This window comes from Vigna radiata, chromosome 1 (assembly GCF_000741045.1).
Source record: "Vigna radiata var. radiata cultivar VC1973A chromosome 1, Vradiata_ver6, whole genome shotgun sequence".
NCBI classification, from domain to species: Eukaryota; Viridiplantae; Streptophyta; class Magnoliopsida; order Fabales; family Fabaceae; genus Vigna; species Vigna radiata.
The window spans coordinates 21,175,915-21,197,439 of NC_028351.1; the positions used below are offsets into that span (position 1 = coordinate 21,175,915).

The 21,525-nt window shown below is 30.1% G+C and overlaps 1 protein-coding gene across 1 annotated transcript; it reads left to right on the forward strand.

Moving 5' to 3' along the window:
* Positions 1–3,521: 3,521 nt before the first annotated feature.
* LOC106773011 (RNA-binding protein 39) lies at positions 3,522–11,266 on the forward strand. Its single transcript, XM_014659676.2, has 13 exons — positions 3,522–4,140; positions 5,560–5,638; positions 5,755–5,811; positions 6,249–6,304; positions 7,138–7,366; positions 7,634–7,720; positions 7,804–7,878; positions 7,989–8,069; positions 9,565–9,629; positions 9,703–9,871; positions 9,956–10,044; positions 10,184–10,298; positions 11,018–11,266. The coding sequence occupies exons 1-13, from the start codon at positions 3,641–3,643 to the stop codon at positions 11,054–11,056; spliced, it is 1,641 nt and encodes a 546-aa protein (XP_014515162.1). The 5' UTR covers positions 3,522–3,640; the 3' UTR covers positions 11,057–11,266.
* The last annotated feature ends 10,259 nt before the right edge of the window (positions 11,267–21,525 follow it).

The following is a 21,525-nucleotide window of genomic DNA, read 5'->3' on the forward strand; positions in this document are numbered from 1 at the left end:
TAAATTGAGTAGAAATTAAAAGGCACGCGTTTGTTTTAAAAACCCTCTTGGTTTGTTATTCCACGCTAATAATTCCGCTGCAGCCGATTCTAACACTCCGCCTTCATCAAATGTGGGTACCTGTACAGTTTCACATTAATTGGGTCCACTCCCTCCTTGATAGGTATTTTGTGGTCTCTGTGTCTGATATGAGGAAGTTCCTTTGGTTCCCTGAGAATCCCATCAAACTCACCCAAGATTTGCTCTAAGTCTTCAATCTGGTTGTGAGTCAAATGCATCACTCCCCTACCTCAATCTTTCAATTCTGTTTGACTCAACCCCTATACCAAAGTGATTGCCTCTATCTCCTTTTCCTTCAGTAAAGCTTTTGGAGACACCACCTTCCTTGTCAAAGGAGGGTCCCCCCTTTTCATCCCTTCCTCAACCTTTTGACTAAATTATATTGTCAGGTTCGCCCGATTAATTTTAACTTCTCCTAGCAATGCAACCAAGCTACCCCCAATACGAGGTCTACTCCTTCTAACTCAAACAGGTAAAAACTCTCACTGACTTCCACCCCTTCCAAGACTAAAGTAAAAACAATCTTTTTGTTTTATTTATGCTATGGATATGTCTTCACAAATCATATTTGGTTGCTTTCAACCAACCTAACAAACAAAAAGTTGATTTTATAAATGAGAAAGTAAAAACTACAAGTTCAACTATTGTAAATGTTATTCATTATCCAACAACATGGAGTGTGCGTTCTGCATTTAGCTTACATGAACATGAATTGCAACAATAACATGACCAAGACATTTAATAGAGGAATGAAACCTTTCACTGCATCTCAAATTTTCTATAGCATGGCGATCGAGAGCAATATGATCCTCATACATAACAATGAATGTTTTTGATTTTGTATACTATGAAAATGTTAAGAAAAACTATAAGAAAATACAAATTTAGATTGTGCATTTAAAATTATATTAAGGACAGGACAAATGTAACCATATCATGCTTAGTGTTTCCTATAACACGATAATGATTATAGGCAATTCATGTTCAACAAACTGAAAAAAATAAATCAAATTTGGAATTAGTTTTTGGAATTACCACCCATGAAACACTTTCTTCATAAAAGTCACCGATGTACAATTTTCAAGCAAAAATACATCAAACATGAGAGAAATGATTGAAGGAGCAACAAATAAGAAAAAAGATAAATAAAAACAAGAGATCCAATCAAGGTTAAGGCCTTGTTCACTTGAGTGGATTTGAGGGAGAGTAGTTGAATGAATTTGAAGGTAATTTTTGTTGTTATTTATTTGAGTGAATTTGGAAGTAAACGAGAGTGAATTTGGAAGTAAAGTTTATGAGAATTAGTGTAGGATTTAATTTATGTGACAGATTAAAAAAACTTACTTCCAAATCTACCCTCACTTATCTCCAAATCTATTCAAATAAACAACAAAAAAATTTATTTTCAAATTCTCTCAAATCTTCTTAGTTACTCTCTCCCAAATCTACTCAAGTGAACAAGGTCTAAGAGATTGATCTAAGAAAAAAAAATGAGATGAAAATAAGACTTATGCATAATATATGTAAAAGAGAGTGAAAGATGAATTGAAAGAACCCAACCTAAAGAAATAAGAGAAAACAACATACCTGTGTGATTGATTTTATTATTTAATTATATATATTGATCAAAGTGTAAAAAAACAATTGAAGGGATTAAATTTAATTTGAATCTTATAGAACCAATTGTTTAATTTAATCATAATGTAAAAATATGTTTTAAGTTAAACTTAAAAGATCCTTAATTATATTTTTGTTTTTAACCCTTTGTTCTTTAAACTAATTAAGTGTTTAATAACACTTACCTTCAAATTAAGTTAAATATTTATAAATTAATCATTTTATTTTTATTTTATTTTATTAATTACATGTCAAATACTATATCGTATGATAAAAGAAAAATAAAAAAATTAAATATAAATACACACAACTAATTTTCTTAAATAATATTTAATTTAACTTATTAAATACTTAATTTTAGAAAATGACTGAAGTTATTAAAGTTTTTAAATTATCAATATCAGTAAATATATATTTCACAGACATATTTTGTCCAACAGATACATAGGGTTACAAGATGATATCAGACGTGCATATCCAATATATTTTTATATTTTAAAACCTAATAATAAATATTACAAATTATCACCTCAAAAGATAGATATCATATTTTTTTTAATAAAATCTTAACTTTTGTTAATTTTATTTAATTATTTTTTTAATAATTAAGACTTAATATTACATAATTTAAAAAATTATTCACAAATCAATATACATTAATTATGTGGTATAATAATGTCACGTGATATTGTGTATGTTACACAACAATAATATATTAATATAAATGTCATTGATAATGTTTGATATTTAATTACGTTCTTATATTATTATTATTATTATTATTATTATTTTTAATTTAATTTATTTATTTTTAAATAAAAATATTTTTTAGTTTTAAATTAAAATTAAATTAAATTTTTATGTATATATTGTTTTTATATTTTTATTAAAATTGATATTTTTATTAGTTAATGTTTCTGAAATTATTTTTAAACTAATTTTAATAATTATATTCTAATAATATAAATGAAGTTGATTTAAAATATTATAAAAATAAACTAAAATAATAGGAAATCTAAAATGACAAAAATAATGGAGTGATAATATAACTAAATTTAAAATAATAAATTATCGTTAAAATTTTCTTAATATTAACATTTGAATTTAAAGAAAATGAACAAATTTAACTTAAAAATAAGAACAGCTAATCAGTAATACAGAAGATTTTTTTGTTTCAAACTTCACATTTAAGTTGGGTGAACAATTAAAAATAAAAAATCAATTTAATATTATCAAGTCGTTTCTAATATTTTTACACTTATTTTTAAATCAAACTGTAATTATATTATTAAAAATTATTAACTAATAAAAATGTGAATTTTAATAAAAATATTAACATAAGATTTATATAAAAATTAAGTTTGATTTTAATTTAAAAATATATAAGATCGTTCTATTAAAAGGAATTATGATTAAATTGCATAAAAAAAATAATAAAAATATAGATTGAATTGAAATTATTTGATACACTCAATATATGTCACGTACTGCGACGTGAATAATTTTTTAAATAAAAAATTTAAATTCTTTAAAAAAAAAAACGTTACTTACATTATTCATATACCATTAATTATTTAGAATGTTATAAAAGAACTTAATTAAACAAAATTTATAAAAGTTAAACCTTATTAAAAGAAAAAAACTAAGAACACTTTAAAAAAATTGAACAAAAACTAGTATGAAAATGATATTTAAGTCAATTATAAATTATAATTCTTTATAATGGATTAACAAATCATAATCACTGTAGATCAAATAATTACTATTTAAAATGTAATAAAATAGTTATTTACTGGGCTGAGTTGAAGCTTCTATAATACTGTAACCGGAGGAAGCAACATCCATTCTCCTCTGCAAAGACTGAAGAAGTAAAGAAAACCCTAAAACCCTAGAATTTCTGAATTCAGCTAAGACAGTGACTCCTTCACGCAGAGGAAGAGTAATTCGAGGGAAAGAGGAGCCAATGGACTTCGACGAGTACGAATACCTGGAGAAGACAGTGGAGGAAGACGTGGATTCCTCCAAGAAGAAGAAGGAGATCACCGACAAGATCGAGAGAAGTTACCGGAAGCGCGACGTCGACGACGATCCCCATGCCGACGAAAGGAGGAGCAAGAGAAGGGGCGACGACGACAACGGTGGTTCCAAGAAAGATCGCGACAGAGACAGGGATAGGGACAGAGAACGGGAACGTGACCGTTCCTCCGGCCGTCACAGGAGCGAGAGGGAGAGAGATGGAGAGAAGAAAGAGAGGGATAAGGATAGGGAGAGGAGGGATAAGGATAAGGATAAGGACAAGGACAAGGATAGGGATAGGAGAGATCGTGATAAGGATAAGGAAAAGGAGCGCGAGAGAAGAGAGAGGGATAGGGAACGAGAGGAGAGAGAGAGATCCAGAAGGAGCAGGAGTCGCTCCGAGAGAGACAGAGACCGGGAGCGAGATTTCGAAATGCGCGATGGACGGTAATTCCTATATCCTCTTTCTTTTCTGCAATTAGCTTGTGAACCAGGGTTTACTTTATGAGTTCAGTGTTGGTTCAATTCATCGGCTGTCCTTGCGAGCGGCTTGAATTGATTGATGCTAAGAAAAAAAAAACTGTGCATTGGTGATGTAATTTGGAGACCCCTTAGTATGCACTGTGTGGTTGTTGTTTTTCTGCTACTGATTTACTTGAAATCTGTTTTTTGTTTTATGTTTGAAGTTGTCCATGGTGACATGGCTAATGGTGTGTGCCGATTATCTTCTGGTTTGAACTATTGAAGTTTGTGCAATTCATTTTAATCATGGAAGGAGGGCTGGGAGGTCTTTTTGGTGTTAAGAAATGTGACAGGATTTGTATTATTTAAGGGTAGATTTTATGCATTTCTCGTGTGGTTGTGTTATTCACATAGTTTCATTAATGACCTTGAGGTAACTAGTGTACTTAGATCATTCGTATCATTACTATTGTAAGTATTTAATATCACTTCCAGGGACGGGATCGGTTTAGGTTACCTATTCCTAGCAACGCAGTCAAAGTTGTTTAGTACCCTTAAGGTATTAAGGGATTTTCTCGAGACTTTGAAACTACAATCGCCTTACTATAGAGAACAGACGTTAGTGACTTGTGGGGGTACCATCATGGACATTAACATTTGTTCTTATAATAAAAAATTATGTTGTCCTATAGATGAAATGCCTAGGTCCTTGCTGCTAAGAGTTCCAGTGTTTGACAACTATTTATTCTGTTAATATGATAACTATTTTACAACCTTCAATATCACCTTCTAAAGTTAGATGGCTAGGTTTTTTCTAATAGTATGATACATGAATAAGTTATGAAGGTATGTGTCTTTTGAACCGAGAGGTACTCTTGCTGTCATAATAGCGCTTTTGCCTTGGGTCCTCTGGCATTCATTTGACTACTCTGATTCTGGGATTAAACAGAATTCATGATGTAGGCCTTATTATATTGTTATTTAATTTCAGGTATTAGTATTATTATATTATGTTTTTCTAATGGGTGGAAACTAGGTTTGTGTTATGATAGGTTATTGACTATAATGATGGATTATTATTTTAGAGGATAATAAAGTAAGAAGATCCTAACCAAAGTTTCTGGGTAATAAAGTAAGAAAATCCTAACCTAAGTTTCTGGGATGTATGCATAATATTGTAAGGATTATTTGGTGATGTTTTGGTGTATGTGGTAAAGTTCTTTACATAGGTTTATATGGTTAGATATGGAGACATCAGCCCCTCTCAAGATTAAGTGGCGTTATGAACTATAATGTTATCGGAGTATGTGTGAAATTCTGCTATAAACCCATCTGATAATCAAAATTACTACTAATACATTTTCTATTTATTTTTTTTCTTCTAAATTTTAATACGTGTTACAGGAGATTTAGGGATAAGAAAGAGGCTGTGGAACCTGAGGCAGATCCAGAAAGGGACCAGAGAACTGTTTTTGCCTACCAGGTTGGTTGAGTGGCCCTATTTTCTATATTTTTTTAAATTATAATAATTTGCAAGTTTTACTTATTTTCATATGTGGTGTTTTTCTGATCATTGTCCATTTGCTCTGGTGATTTCAGATGCCATTAAAAGCAACAGAGAGAGATGTGTACGAGTTCTTCTCAAAAGCTGGCAAGGTTAGTTGTTTTTTGAAATATATGAACTTTGCCAGTAGAATTGTGATCACTTGCCTATCAAACCATTTGTGTCTGTTAGAACTGGAATGACGTTTGTTGTCATATTAAACCATCTTTATTATCATCTTAATTTATATTTAGTATATTTTTGCTTCTCAATCATGATAGCTGTTAGCAAATTACATGGAATTTATAAGTTCTTACGAGTATGCTGAATTCTACTTAGAGACATTTGGTTTCTTTTGTAGTATATTTTCAAGTAGGACAGCAACTTTATTATGTCTCAACAGACTGTTTGTATGATGAGGGACTGTGGGGGTATATGATGATATTTTCAATGCCACAAATTTGGTGTTTGGTTTGCATGCTGTGAATGTCTTATATTTGCCTCTGTAATTGATACTTTACGTGTCATGTTTAATGTTCTCCCATTTCAGGTGAGAGATGTTCGTCTGATCATGGATAGGAACTCAAGACGATCCAAAGGAGTTGGGTATGTGTTTTATTGTTAAATAACTTATTGTTTTTATGTATGTGCTATTGTGGTATTAGGATATCAACTTCCAAGAATCATGTTTAACTGTATCTTTAAATGGACTAGCAATGCGATAATGATGAGGGATGGTGGGAATACCTTGCACTCATGTTTAATCAATTCATCCTGCGCACTCAAGGTAGATGACATAATCCTAGTTTTTTGTTTGGTCCTATTCCCATTTCCTTCCTCTGCTTGTCATACAATGAGGATTTCATTTGTATGCTGATGACCCTTTCTAGTTTATTTTCCTCCATTTATTATTTGAAGTCCTGTATATTGGTTTTGGGGCTTCATAAGGTTGAAATGGAGGAAGTTTTGCTCTCCTTTTCTCTCCACTATTCAATTTTTTTGGCGAGAAGAATGACTCTTAGTATCTAGATGAGATGCTAATGTATTTGGTTTTGTTTGACTTTTTAGGCCAGCTGTCAGTTTTAGGTTGGATTTCTTATCTTAGGATTTGATTTGTTGCATGTATACATAATTACATGTAAAAGAAATGTGTTACCATTGCTAATTTTTTCTCGTCCTGTCTCAATGGTTTCCTATCTCTATTCTCATACGGTATTCTCTTATTTTCTTGCCACTTTACATATTTTAGCTTTTATGTTTATTATGACAGGCTAACATTTACTTTACAAGTCAGATACATCAAATGAACTCAGCTTGAGCTGTCTGCACTAGAGTTTTTGTTTCCCTGCATCACTTTGCTGTATGCTTTGTAAGTTTTGATTGCAACTATTTGTTTCTTGGTTCTGAAAACTTGATGCAACTTCTTGATGAGGCTGCAGGTATATTGAATTTTATGATGCAATGTCAGTGCCAATGGCTATTGCTCTCTCTGGTCAACTTCTTCTTGGACAACCTGTAATGGTGAAACCTTCTGAAGCTGAAAAGAACCTTGTTCAATCTAACGCTTCTGGTGGAGCAGCTGGTGTAGCTGGTCCTTATGGAGCTGTGGACAGAAAATTGTATGTGGGGAATCTTCACTTCAACATGACAGAGAGTCAGCTACGGGAGGTATTTCTTTTTTGTTGCTGTTTTATTGGCTTGTCTGGTGAGGATGCAGATATTTGCATATTTCTCTTGTGGTCTGTACTAAATTTATCAAGAATGTGAAGTCACGGTATTTTATCGAATACCATTGGCTTGACAAAACCTATTTCTTCTTGGAAATGTTCAATTAAGTTCCTCTAAACTGGATCTAGTTTGTTGATAGATTATTACCAATTTGATTCTTATTGTTAGAGTTTTATAACCACTTGACATTATTTTTTTCTGTTTTAGATTTTTGAGCCATTTGGTCCTGTTGAGGTTGTCCAACTGCCTCTTGACTTGGAAACAGGCCACTGCAAGGGTTTTGGGTTTGTTCAAGTTCGTTTCTAACACCTAACTTTGCAAAATTTTTCTCTATGACATAATTGTATTTATCTCTTTAATTTGATTTCACTGGGCAGTTTACCCATCTTGAACATGCCAAGGCTGCTCAGAGTTTAAATGGAAAATTGGAAATTGCTGGCAGGACTATCAAGGTGGAATTTTTGTGTTGTAAATTTTAGTTTTAACCTGGTATCTTTAAGTTTTGTTGTTGACAACTCTGCTTGTTCATGTGTTTCTGATTGATGTTGTTCATCAAATTCAGGTTTCATGTGTAACGGATCATGTTGGAAGTCAAGATACCACTGCAAAATCAGCAGACTTAGATGATGATGAAGGTGGATTGGTAAGTTTTTTTCGTTATATGAAGTATTCAAAACTGGTTTTCACACCTTGGCAAGTTATAAGAATTTTAAATCTATACCTCATGCAATATTTCAAAATTACTTTATGTGCTTTATAGAAAAAGAATGTTTTTCTATTAAAGATGTGTTTAAAAAATGTATAATAATTTAACTCTTAAAAAATAGTGTTTTGTCCTTCCAGAAGTTAGAAATATTCGTGAAAGCAAAAAGTTTCAGAAATGCTGTATCATAAAATCCATTTTATTACCCTTGCATGATGGATGTTGAGGTTACTAAAGATTTGGTACGTCAATATTTTTCCAGACGATTAGATGAGGGTGTGTTCTATGTTGGACATATTACCATCCAACACATGTTGAACAACTCTGTTAACACGGACATGGATATCAAGCTATAACACGAACTTTTGGTTAGACACCTCTAGGAAACTCCTACTATAAAAAAAAATTAACAAATTTAATTTAAATTGTATTGAAGTAAAAACAATTGTTTAAATTTTAAAGTACTCAAGAATTAAAATGTAAAATAATTCTAGAGGGTTTGATTGATCCCTCTCATAATCTTCTATTTATAATAATAAATTGATACAAGAGTACATGATAATTAGAGGAATTAGACACAATATAAACATGATAATTAGAGTAACCTAGACACAATATAATCATGATAATTAGAGTAACCTAGACACAATATAATTATGATAATTAGAATAACCTTAGACACAATATAATCATGATAATTAGAGTAACCCTAGACACAACATAATCATGATAAATAGGATAAATATCCTAACAAAAATGATTTAATGTACGGTAATAAACATCAAAATAGGAAATAAGAATATAGAGTCTAATTTGTCACTTGATGAGCCAGAACTAGAGAGTATGTTTTTTTTTTTGTGAGGATGCCTGTTAGTGTGCTCAACTAGTTGTCTTAAGAAATATGTTTCATCTTGAATTTTTGATAAAAGATTGCATCGTGAAGTTACCACACATTCCCTCGTAATATTTTCTTTACATGTTATTATCATAAATATTGTCACGCATAACAAGTTTATATTTTCGAAGGTGAAAATATAATTCTTAATTCAATTCTCAATATATGTTCCCAACACAAACACACGTGTGGTGTCTTATATTTTAGACATTAGCTGTGCCTAAGTGTTAGTGTTTAGTGCTGATGAGGATTTGCTCTTAGGTTATAAGTAAATTATTGACATAGGTTAGAAGCTGGTGCTTTCAGCATTCCCACTTTTGTATGATAAGATCTATCCTTTTATTTTCTTCACCTTTTATCCTTGGACCTTCACTTTGTCGTTTTGTACTCTCTTATGACATATTTCTTTATAGTTGAGTACAAAGGGTGTTAATTAAGCTCCTTTGTTCCTGCCATTGTTTTTATTTTCGTGGTATAATAACAATGATCTGTATTCAAATTGAGAACCTTGCTTATCTACTGTACTCTTTTGCTGTGCAGACTTTAAATGCTCACTCCAGAGCATTGCTGATGCAGAGGCTGGCTGGTGCTGACATTTCTGCAAGGTTCGTTGTTAATACTAGTATTCCTCATATTTAGCAACTCTGGTCGTAATCTTCACATTTTTCTACTTTGCAGCATGGGTATGCCTGTTGTGAATGGCTCAGTTCCTGCTCAGCAGGCTGTTAGCTTACCTATTGGTGCACCAGTTCTTCCAGCACAAGTTATGCCTACCCCAATGGTAGAACCTGTAGGAAGCCCAAGCGAGTGTTTACTTTTAAAGAATATGTTTGATCCTACCACTGAGGTCTGTGGTTGACTGGTTTTATTTTAGCAACAGGTAATGTTTTCATTTAACAAAGTACTGATGATGATAAACATCGCAATGCAGTCGGAACCAGATTTTGATATAGACATTAAAGAAGATGTAGAGGAAGAGTGTTCTAAATATGGCCGGGTGAAGCATATTTTTGTTGACAAGTACGTTAATAAATGTTTAACGCCCTTCAATAATCATGAGCAATTTTACTACATGCCTCAACTTTTAATTAAATTTAAATTAATTCCAGTTTAATGTGTCACAACTTACAATTCTTTAATTGGTTTGGCATGCACACAGAAAAAGTGCAGGTTTTGTCTATTTGCAATTTGAAACAGTGGAAGCAGCGAGTGCTGCTCAACGTGCAATGCACATGAGATGGTTTGCACGCAGGTTAATTTCAGCAATCTTCATGGTAATCTTTGGGCATTCATGAATTCCTCGCCATTTTTTTTTAACTTGAAAATGTAATGTATAATGAATAAAAAACTAGGTGTTTGGTTATTTTTGTTTTTTCTTAATGTCATTTCAATAATAAATTACGAAAAATTACAGAACTGATAAAGTGAAAACGAAGTAAAATTTTGTATCGAAGGGTTAATAAATGCTTCTTAGCATAGTGTGTACAAAAGATGCAGAAGAATGAGAATGATAATTGTTTCAGAATTAGCTACCCGAGTCATTGTTTAATGCATTTGATTCTCAAAAGTTGGGGCCTAGGTAATAAAATTGGTGAAAATCCCATTAAGGCACTAAAAGCACAGATCTAGTCATCTCTAGAGACTTAGGCTGCATGGATATAAACTAGGATTTTCTAGTACTTTTCATTAGATCGGTGAAGTAGTTGAGAGTTGATTCAATTAGAATATTACGAGCTTAGTAAGGCTCCCACGGGTTTTGAATGCAAGTATTCCTGTTGTGTCCTGCGAGTCTTCCTGACTTGGTGGGCCTTGTATTAAATGTATCAAACTAACATGTTAGTGTTTCTATCACATCCGATAATCAAATTATCAAAATATTATGCGTCCTGTATGTCTTCTCTCTTCCTTTTTTTTTTTCCTTTTTCCTTTAAATTTATAATATTATGCAGTAAATATTTTTTTCCTGCATTTCAAGAGATTATTTGTTTTGCAGCAACCACAATTATATGAAGCCAAGTTTAAAGGGGAGTGAAGAAAATTCATACATGCCTCGGGGCTCCCGATGATACAATATGCATAATTTTGAGGTCTTAATTTTTCTTAAAATTAAGCTCTAGTTTATTTAGATTTTGATTCGTGAATTGTATTAGATTACAGAGATGGTATTGTTGATGTTGGCGACATTTATGATCAGTTTAACGTTGAGCTGTCAATGCATTCTAAAAATCTTTCATACCGTTCATCTTGTTGTGAAATGTAGAATATCTTGTATTTTTGCATTAATCATTTATCCTACTATTTGGAATTTATTAAAAATATAAAATCTTAGGGCTCATCATACAAAATGAAATGTTCAAGATTGTGATTTTTGAATAAATGTTAACGATGTAAAAGGATATTTCTGGATTATTATGGAGTATTTCTCAAATATTAGGCGAGTGTTAGCAAAGGATTTTTTTACTTTCTTTTCAAATACTTCTATTACTATTTAAACTTTATTGGAGAATATAACTCGAAGGGATTTGATTCAATTAGAATCGACATTTCCAAAATTGTTATTTTAGTATAATTTAATAGTGTTTTAAAGTAATATTAATATTTTACTGTAAGATTACGTTAATATTGTTAATTTGATCTCGTGCTTGGCGCGTGAACAATTCGGTCTTTGATGGTTTAAGTATCGGATCACGGGATGCACTTAACTCAAATTTTTATTAACAAGTTAAGGGGTTGAGTTTGTTATTTAATTTATTAAAAGATTTTGATCATGCAACTAAATATTATGTTATTTCAACTACAATGCTCGTTTTATAAATGGCTCGAAGCTTTTATTGAGAATGTATTGCACAATTAATGTCTCGACCATGAGTTAGTGTAACGTGGCTTGTAGGTATTGTTTGGAGCTGATGTATTTTTAAGATATTCTATTAATTATATAATAATTAGTATTTAAAAAGTTATGAGTTGTGTTATGCATGAATCTTTTTATTGTTAAGAATTTAGATATTTTTATTAGTGTTGGTGTATTAGTGAATTTTGATTCTGATCTATATTTTTTAAAAGTTGTATCGAGAATAATTTTTTTATAACATTTAGATTCATTTTATTTTAATTCTCAAAAAATTTATATATATATATATATATATATATATATATATATATATATATATAATTTATAAGGAAACTGATTTTGTCGACAAATTAAAAATAGTTTTTAGATGAGTTAATATTTTAATGAGATGAAAAAATTGAACAGAATCATGAATTAGTTTAAATTATAAAAAAATATGATTAAAGTAGGTTGAAAAGTTAATTCTAAATCTTTCAAAATAATAATCTATAAAAAGCTATAATAAGTTTTAAAGGCTATTTTTGGATTGTTATCAAGTTTAATAAGCTAGAAAATTTGATTATTGAGATTTAGTTTTTTATAAGTGTTACGTTGATTTACTTTTTTTTTATCAGTGTATATATTTACTTAATTCTTTTTAACATATGTAATTTTGGTCTATGTGTGATGTATTTTTATTATGTGTTTGATATAACTTCCCATGTTTTCATTTTTTTTTTAAATTTCATGTTATGTAGTGATTTCTTACATGAGCTTATTTGAAAAAAAATTACAATTATACAAGGATATTAACGAAAATGAATATAAAATTTTGTTTCTAAAATAAATGAATGTAAGTAAATCTATGCACGTTGTCATCTTTCATAGAAGTATGTTATATTTTATAATAAGCATGAGTTATATCATTTTGTTTTTAAGATGATGTAAGAATAATACATAAACTTGTACTTATGAATATTATTTAAAATTATTTAGATTTTAGCTTAATATTCCTGATGGTCCCTATCCTTATTTTGGTCAAGTACATTCGATTTGGTCTCAGATTTTTTTTCTATTCAATGTTATTGACATTCCAGGTGTGCACAAGACTGTTGAGATGATATTTAATTAGTACCACATCACCAAAAGTAGAGTCTTCGTGGCAACCCCTTTACCATCCCAAAATTAGGGTTATGCATTTGCGGGAAACCTTCCTGCGTCTGCGCTGCTGCTCGCGGTTTTGATTTAATGGAGGATGATTTCGCGAATTGTGTGGCTCATGGTAGCATGAGGAAGACGAACCTAATTGTGTAAGAAAGCACTCATGGTGGCCGAAGGAGACAAGCAGCAACGCGATTCTAGGTTTTTTTATTTGAGATTTTTCTGGATTTCGATGTGGTTCTCTGCAGGTTGGAGAATATGATGGCCTTGGAGCTTTGCACGACGGCGGCAAGGATTGTCGCGCTGACGATAAAGCTCTAGATTTGGATTATTCATGGCTGATGCGACAGAATGAAGATTCGAATGGAGTTCGAGATTAGGGTTTCATGATTTGGGGGAGATAACAACTTTGATGGTGGTGGCCATGGAGGTTGCGCATGATGGCTGCCATGGTTCTTTGCAGGCGCGGCTTCATGGCGACATGGTGACTTTGGACGATCTCTGTGGCGGTGGTGGCGTTAGGGTTCGGTGGCGGTAGGATTCGATGGGTTGAAGTTTGAAGAACATGGTGACATGACAGTAGTTAAATGCCATCTTATTTGGCGTTTGCACAACTGGAGCAATGGCTGTTAACGATTTAAATGTCATTTGCTAAAAGGATCAAATTGAACAAATATTACATTTTTTAGGACAACATTGAATAGAAAAAAAAAACTAGGACCAAATCGAACGCATTTGACCAAAATAGAGACCATCAGGGATATTAAGCCTTAGATTTATTAAGAAAAATTTTTGTATTAACACACCAAAATTAATATTCAATCTTACTAAATTGAGTATGAGGATGACAATAAATATAAACATATAATTTTGTCTTTATTGTTACCCTTAGTTTAAATTACTAAACACTTAATTAAGTAACCTAACAAACTTATTCTCAATATTTTCCTTTGTTTTGTTTAATTTGAAGAAGTCATATTAGTTTGCTATGCAATAATTGAATATATACTAAGTTACTTAAATTTTTACGTTTTTTTTTACGTGTTTTGGTTGAAATAATTTATTGCATTTCAATAAATATAAATCACAATTTCATCGAACTAAATTGTTTATAAGCACAAATCTAACAATTTTTTTTTCTCACTTTTAATATTTTTATTTTTTATTTATTTTTTGTCATTTGAGAATATTTTTTTAGTGTTCAATAATGTAATCTTATTTTTTTTCTTAGTTTTGTTTCTTTAGAAAAATCTTCTTTCATTACACAAATTTTCATTATCTCTTTTGAAAGTTTAACGTGTTAGATGTTTTCTTAAGTCATCAATGTAAATATTTATAAAATTAATAAATGCAATAGATATCTTGTAATTTTAATCATATCTAGTTCTTTACTTTTTTTTTCTTCTATAATTATTTAACATTCATGGAACCTCAGTAAATGTTTTCTTTATCATAAATTTTATTTGCTATAAGACATTTTTTTAGTTTATAGTTAGGACAATAAAAAAAAAAGGTATAATATATTCACTACATACCTAAGACACTGTTTTCTTTATCATAAAATTTATTTGCTATAAGAGATTTTCTTAGTTTATAGTTAGCATAATAAAAAAAAAAAAGTATAATATTTACTACATGCCTAAAACAGAAAGAAAGCATAAACTCATTACTTATCTTAAAAATGGTGTATATAAATCTATTTGTTGATTCCGTATATATGTGACTTAAACCCAATCTATATAAGTATTTATCTCCTATCAAAAACCTAACTATGAAAAAAGTAATAACATGCTTAAGGAGGGAAGAAACATATAATTACTTGCAAATGTGAAAAAAACTTCTAACCCACTATACCATATCATATTGGTAGTTGGCTGGAAAGGAAGGTAACAACATAAATGTTGATAAAGACGAGAACTTCATGTATAACAATTTTAGATGTTATGTAAAAAATGGTATATATGTACATATATTTGTTGACTCCATATATAATTTAATGATCTCTTCAAAAACTAAAACATTATAAAATATAATTTCTAATCATCCTTAACCAAAGAGACATCCAAAACATTTGGAATAAGATTAATAATATATTCAATTTTGATGATTTTTTTTAAGTATATTCATTATTAGGAAGAGATTATATAGATATAATCTCCTTACAAAAGCCTAATTATGAAAAAGTAATAACATTCTTATAGAGGGAAGAAACAAATACTTGCAAATGTGAAAGAAGTTTGTAACCTGATTGACAGTTGAATGGAGAGGAAGATGGACCATACATTTGAAAAAAGTTTAATAATATAATCAATTTATATAGTGTTTAATTTTGTTATTTTTATTCAATATGAGAGTTACATTTGAATTATTTCTAACAAGTTAACGCTTATATTCATATTTTTTTATGAAGATGGTTGGAAAATAATTATTATGAAGCCAAGAATATTGCAACAAATAGATAGTTATTCCACTTGGTTTGCATAATTTTGTAATAAATTAAATTTATGCAAGCATACCGATCAATTTATTCTACAAAATCTTAAATAGGTTATATTTTAGTTTATAAAAAATGGTTTAATTGAGTATTATATTGATTACATAAAGAGAATACATGTTTTAACTTTTAATATTATATAACATCCCAATATTAAATACAATGGTATTTAACTTAGATTCAATCAACAACTCAAAAAGAAAAACACAAACCAATAAAAAGAAAGGACACAAATTATACATTTAAAGTTTAATTTATATAGAATTAACATCACAGAAAACCATGAAAACTGTTAATATAAACATCATATAGGAGATTCAAAATAAACAATTTATCTAATCTCCTAACACTCCAAAACGTGTTTTAATAAAAATATATGTTAACCATCTTAATTTTAGAGCAAAAAACATGTTTGTATATATACCGTCCATTGACTTGTTTTTTCACGTATGCAAATTGTAAAAAGATATATAATAGTACAGTTGTGTTGAAATTGGCTAAATTCTTTGACCACAGGAGAGTTATCATACATGTAATCAAAATACATTCATGCATACATATACATACATTGAGTCAGATATTGTGGCTATAAGTTTCAATTGTTATGACTCCAATGCTCATAAAATAGGTTGAAATGGAAATAGCTAAAGGCAAACACGTGAAGATCGAAAAGAGAGAATAATGTTCTCATTGCTCATTTAATTCTAATGTTTTCAATTGTTATTTACTACATAGTGTCTTTATTTTGTGGGTCTAATTCTTTTAATTCTTACTACAGTAATGAAGGACATTATTGGCGATCAGAATTTTTCGGAAAACACAAAAAATCATTGGTAAACAACACTTACAGAGGATCTACCAACGGTCAATAGACCGTCAGAAAAACCTTTGTGTTAGTGAGAACGATGTGTTGCATTATTTTAATTTTGATGTGTAGAAGATTAGAATATATAACAATGAAGGATCAAGTGTTTAAAACACATTATGCATCGTTTTACTCTTTACTCTTGTTGTGTCAAATATGTTTATGCCTCTATAGGAAGTAACATGCAATAAATGTATAGATATAGAAAACAAAACTTAAAATAATACAAAATTTACAAGTTAAAACATAGAACACAAAATTGAACTTCTATGACAAAACGAACCTAGAAGTTAATATTATTTTTTCATTCCATCCTTTGAAACATCTTTTATGAATTAAATTTGATGGACAAGCGAATAACATTTTGGATGTACGATGATGATTAATTTATTTCGCAAACTTGAGACCAAATTAGATAGTAATGTAAAGATTCAATATAAGAATTGAGAATAACAATTTGAAAATGTAAAGATTAAGGTATTGAAATTATATACATATATAGAGATTATGCAATTATGGTGGTGATGGTTTCATAACCATGTTACTAAAAGAAAACAATCACAGACAAATTTTGAAGAATATTATTAGAAAGATATAAGTAAAATGTAATAATAATTTTTATTAGTTTTTATATTTTTATGATAAGAAGTTTTTAGAACTTAAAGAGAAAAATTTAATCAAAATATTTGTACTGAATGGCAATGTAAAAATATATTATAAATTTAGATTAATTGAAATATCTTGATTTGAAGAACACCTACTAATTCAACAGAAAAGTAAATATAACTGTAAAGTAAAGTAATGTAAGAAAATTATATAAATTATAAATCACATTAATAAAGTAATAGGTAAAATTGTAAATAACATACAAATAATTTGAAAGCAGTGAAATTGTTGAAAAGTAAATAAACAGAAATATAAATATAAATATAGATCTAAATATCTTAAAGTAAAAGCTATTGAAGGTAAAATAAAATAAAGAAATCTAAATGATAGAGTGCACTACTTTAAAATGAAAAATGAAAGCAATAAATAAAAGAACACAGAAAAATTAAAGTGGTTACTTATAAAAGTAGGAGTCAGAGAAGTTTATAGTTTTTACCTAAAATAGTATACTCCTATTTATCTTTATTAGATTATTAATTTTATTATAGAAACGTTCAAGAAACCTATCTCTACACTAATAAGATATTATTAATTAGTAATGGATCAAGTTGTTATAAATTTGTTTTTAATATATATTATAAATGGATGTGTATATAAATTTATGTTATTTTTTTAATATAAAGAATTTGTTTTTTATCCTAACAGATATAAGATTTGTTCCATTTCTATGTAAAAACTTATAATCTAAATATGTAAATGTTATACCATTTAAATAATTTATTGTTATCAATCTAACTTATGCTGTCTTTCTCTCGTCCACCTGTGACTTATGTAATATAATCTTTTGTATGTGTTTGAGTTATTGTTGAAACTCTGAAACTCCATGTGAATCACCTTCGAAGACGAAGGTGTTAACGAAACTGCAAAAGCTTAAGTGTAAAATGAAGCTTCTAATTACACTCAGAGAGCAGGATCAAGTGTCTATCTCCGTCAACTTTCATTATGTATCCACTCTTCTAAACCCTTAATTTGCATTTTGCAATAACACAACAAACATTCATTCTTTCCTAGTCTTTCTCCATTCCTCAAACACACCATATTGCATCGGAGACTGTAGATCTCAGAAATCTTTTTCTTGGTATAAACTTTTTTTTTTCTGGGATTGAGTTAGGATTATTGTTAGAAAAGAAGAAAGAATGAAGCCTATCCTAGTGATTTCTGTTGTCGTTGGGCATGTTGTTTCACCCGCTATCGGGCCACTATCAGACCACCCATTGAAAAGTCTAATCCCACGCTCGAGATGTATATACCTCACAAAGACTAGAGCCATTTAAGTGTATATAAGTGGGTGCAAATCTCACCCTACAAGCCGGTTTTTTGGGATTGAGTTAGGCTTAAACTCCACTTCTAACAATTATGACATGATATCAGATCTATAAATTTGAATTTATTACAAGGAATTAAGTTATTCTTAAAAGTCTATTTCTTAATTGATATTTTGTGCATGAAACAAAACAAAAAAACAGTTTATTACTATCAGAAGGAGCTACAAAATTACGTAATGTGATAATATGAAAAGCAAGCAAACAGATGGAGGAGTAGATTAATTTGGAGTTGAGTTAACAGATAGGTGAATACATTATAATATGCACAATCTGACAGAACGAAGCATGGTTGTTAATAGATTTAGGACATTTCAGAATGAAGTTGCTAGAGAAGCTGTTCTACAAAGAAAAATCTGGGAATGACCCAGTTGAAAATTATTAAAACGAAACCATAACACTATGCCTTCACCCTTGTGTGATTTGCAGCATTAACATTAACAGGTCTTGTGACCATGTAAATACTCACAAGAGATCGGTATCTTCGTTGCTTCTTCGTTGGAAAAACCTCAATATCATTCCCGAAAATCTCTTGTATTTTCGCCATTATTATATCACTTAAACTTTCATCACCCTTGCTTCTGCTCCGCTTGCTTCCTCTAATGCTGTTGCTCTCCTCTTCACCGCTGAGCTGCATAAGCTTCTGCTCTGCGTCAACCTCAGACTCAGTCATCATCATGTTATGATCCTTCACGCTCGGCAAAGAAGAAGAAGAAGGTGATTCTGCCATTGGATTTTGGTGTTAAACTCTTTGAACTCACTTAACAATTATATATATATGTAAACTTTTTATGCAGCTCGACAAAACAAATTATATTAGCGTGTTTTGTGGGTACGTGTTGTGTGAGTTTTAATTTAGAAAAAAACGATACCACATAGACAGAAACCACGAGGTTGGTTCCATGAACCTGGTTTTCGATTCTTATATTCTTAACTTTTCCCATAAACTGTTTGATGCATCTTTGACCGTTCGATTTTACTCTCTATCATCTCATCTTTGACTTATCAGTCGTCGATCCAACGGTTACTAGAATTAGCAAAACTTGGTCTATAAGGGTTTCGTTTGAATGCGTGGAAAGTCCGAAACGGTTTCAGACTTTACTATTTATTTATCAGTGCTCTGTTTGGATTGACCCAAGTCAAGAAATCAGACACACAATAATAGTAGTTGCTTCTGTAGAATTTGGAACACACTTTGATGGAGATATGTGGAATTTATCATTCATATGATTTTGTTCTTTTTTACACAAAAAATGTTTTTATTTTTCTCAGGAAAGAGTCCACTTGGAAAACTTCAAATCTCTTCAAGTTGTTTTCACAGATAACCCAAATGAAAAATGCCAGATATTGTTGCTTTCTTTATCCAAACTCTTAATTACTTCAATTATGAATAAATATAAATAAATGACTATAATGCTATTTTCGACCTAAAATCTTAATGTAATATAAGTTCTTAGGTTTTTCATGTTTGCATGTTTCTCATCAGTAATTTATGGTGAGACTTTTACTTATGTTTAGAAGAGAAAAAAAAATAACACTTTCACGCAATAATGTTTATGTTCTGGTTTAGATTGTCTGAAACCATTGACTAAGTAAACTTGTTTTCTTTATATAGAAATAATGAAAAGGTTAATTTATGAACAAGCTCTTACAATTTTTTTTTCTTTCTCTTTCATTCACTAAACGCGCTTTCGTTGGAAACGAAGCATATACGCTTATGCAAGTCAGAGAATTTGGAACGTAGAAGCAAAGCAATGGTGTAAAACAATCACGTCACCATTGCTCAACTCTTTCAAATTGCCTATGATAAGTGTTATACAACACCAAAAATATTTATGTTTGCAAGGAACTTATATCATCGTGTGAATTCAACATGCCCACAATGTGTTTGTGAAAATAAAAATAAAATGGGAATCAAGCGTAGTGTTAACTGGTATGAAGGGTAAATCAACATTTAATGAACCAGTTGAACTGATAATTCTTTTATATTTCTACATTTGATCGTTTCAAAATCTCTGAGTTGCAATCGGTTTGAATTGACTTCAGAAATTGACCCTTTTTGGAAAATATGCACGATGCACAAGTTTCATTTGGCGATTCTATCAAACAACAAAATTGAATAGATTGAATTGCAATAAAGAAAAATTGAAGTAAAAGTTTGGTAATTGAATAGTAAGACAGGAAATTGGGAAGTAAGATTGAGTTGACAACCAGAATGTAAAGAATACCGCTAGAGCTTGTACCTTCGATAAATAGTAAAAGTAAAGGAAAGAAGAGTGAATATAGGCATTTAGGGAGTGTAAATTGCAAAATGTTTAAATGGGTGAGTGTTTTGAATTCAAACCCATTTTTGGCATTGGGCTTGACCTTAGCGCTACCTAAGTTATTATGGGCCGAACAAGTAGTTGCATAGTGTGTTTCTCCTTGTACTTCTCTACATTTCTTTTTGCACTTCCACATTTTTTAAAATCTCAAAATTATTCCTGCATTTGAATTTCAAAACTTGTTTTTCAATAAATTTTAAAATTTATTGAAGAAATTTTTTCTTTTAACAAATTTCAAAATTCATTGAGATTTTTTTTTTAACAAAGTTTGAAATTCGTTCAAAAATTTTGTATTGAAATGTAAGAATGCAGGAAGAATGTTGAAAAGTGTAAGAAGAAACACTCAATTGCTTAAATAACAATCGGAGTCGTGATTTCACACACATTTCTCCCGTTGATAAAAATGAATGGATTGGGTCATTTTTTATTACCCTTTCTCTTTCTACACCCCTTCCCTATTCTCGTATTATCAGAATTTTATGTTGTTTGACAGTGATGAAATAAATACAATAAATAAAAACTGAATTCTGTTTAGTTAATTGAAGAAGTGATGAGAAAATATTTTACATTATTATAATTTTTTTTTATTCACTTATATATATAAAAAATATTTGAAAAAAACAAAAATGATAGATCACAAGATGTGGTTGTAATAATTGACTAGGTGATATTTTTAACTTTGAAACAAATAAAAAAACACAACACATTGAATTATTGTGATGTATCCTTAGGACAATGATCTTCCTTGGAAGTTATGAATAGGAAGAAAATAGAAACGGGAAAATCCAGAAGACAATGGTGATGAAAAAGACATGAATGATATAAGAGAAGAAGAAGAA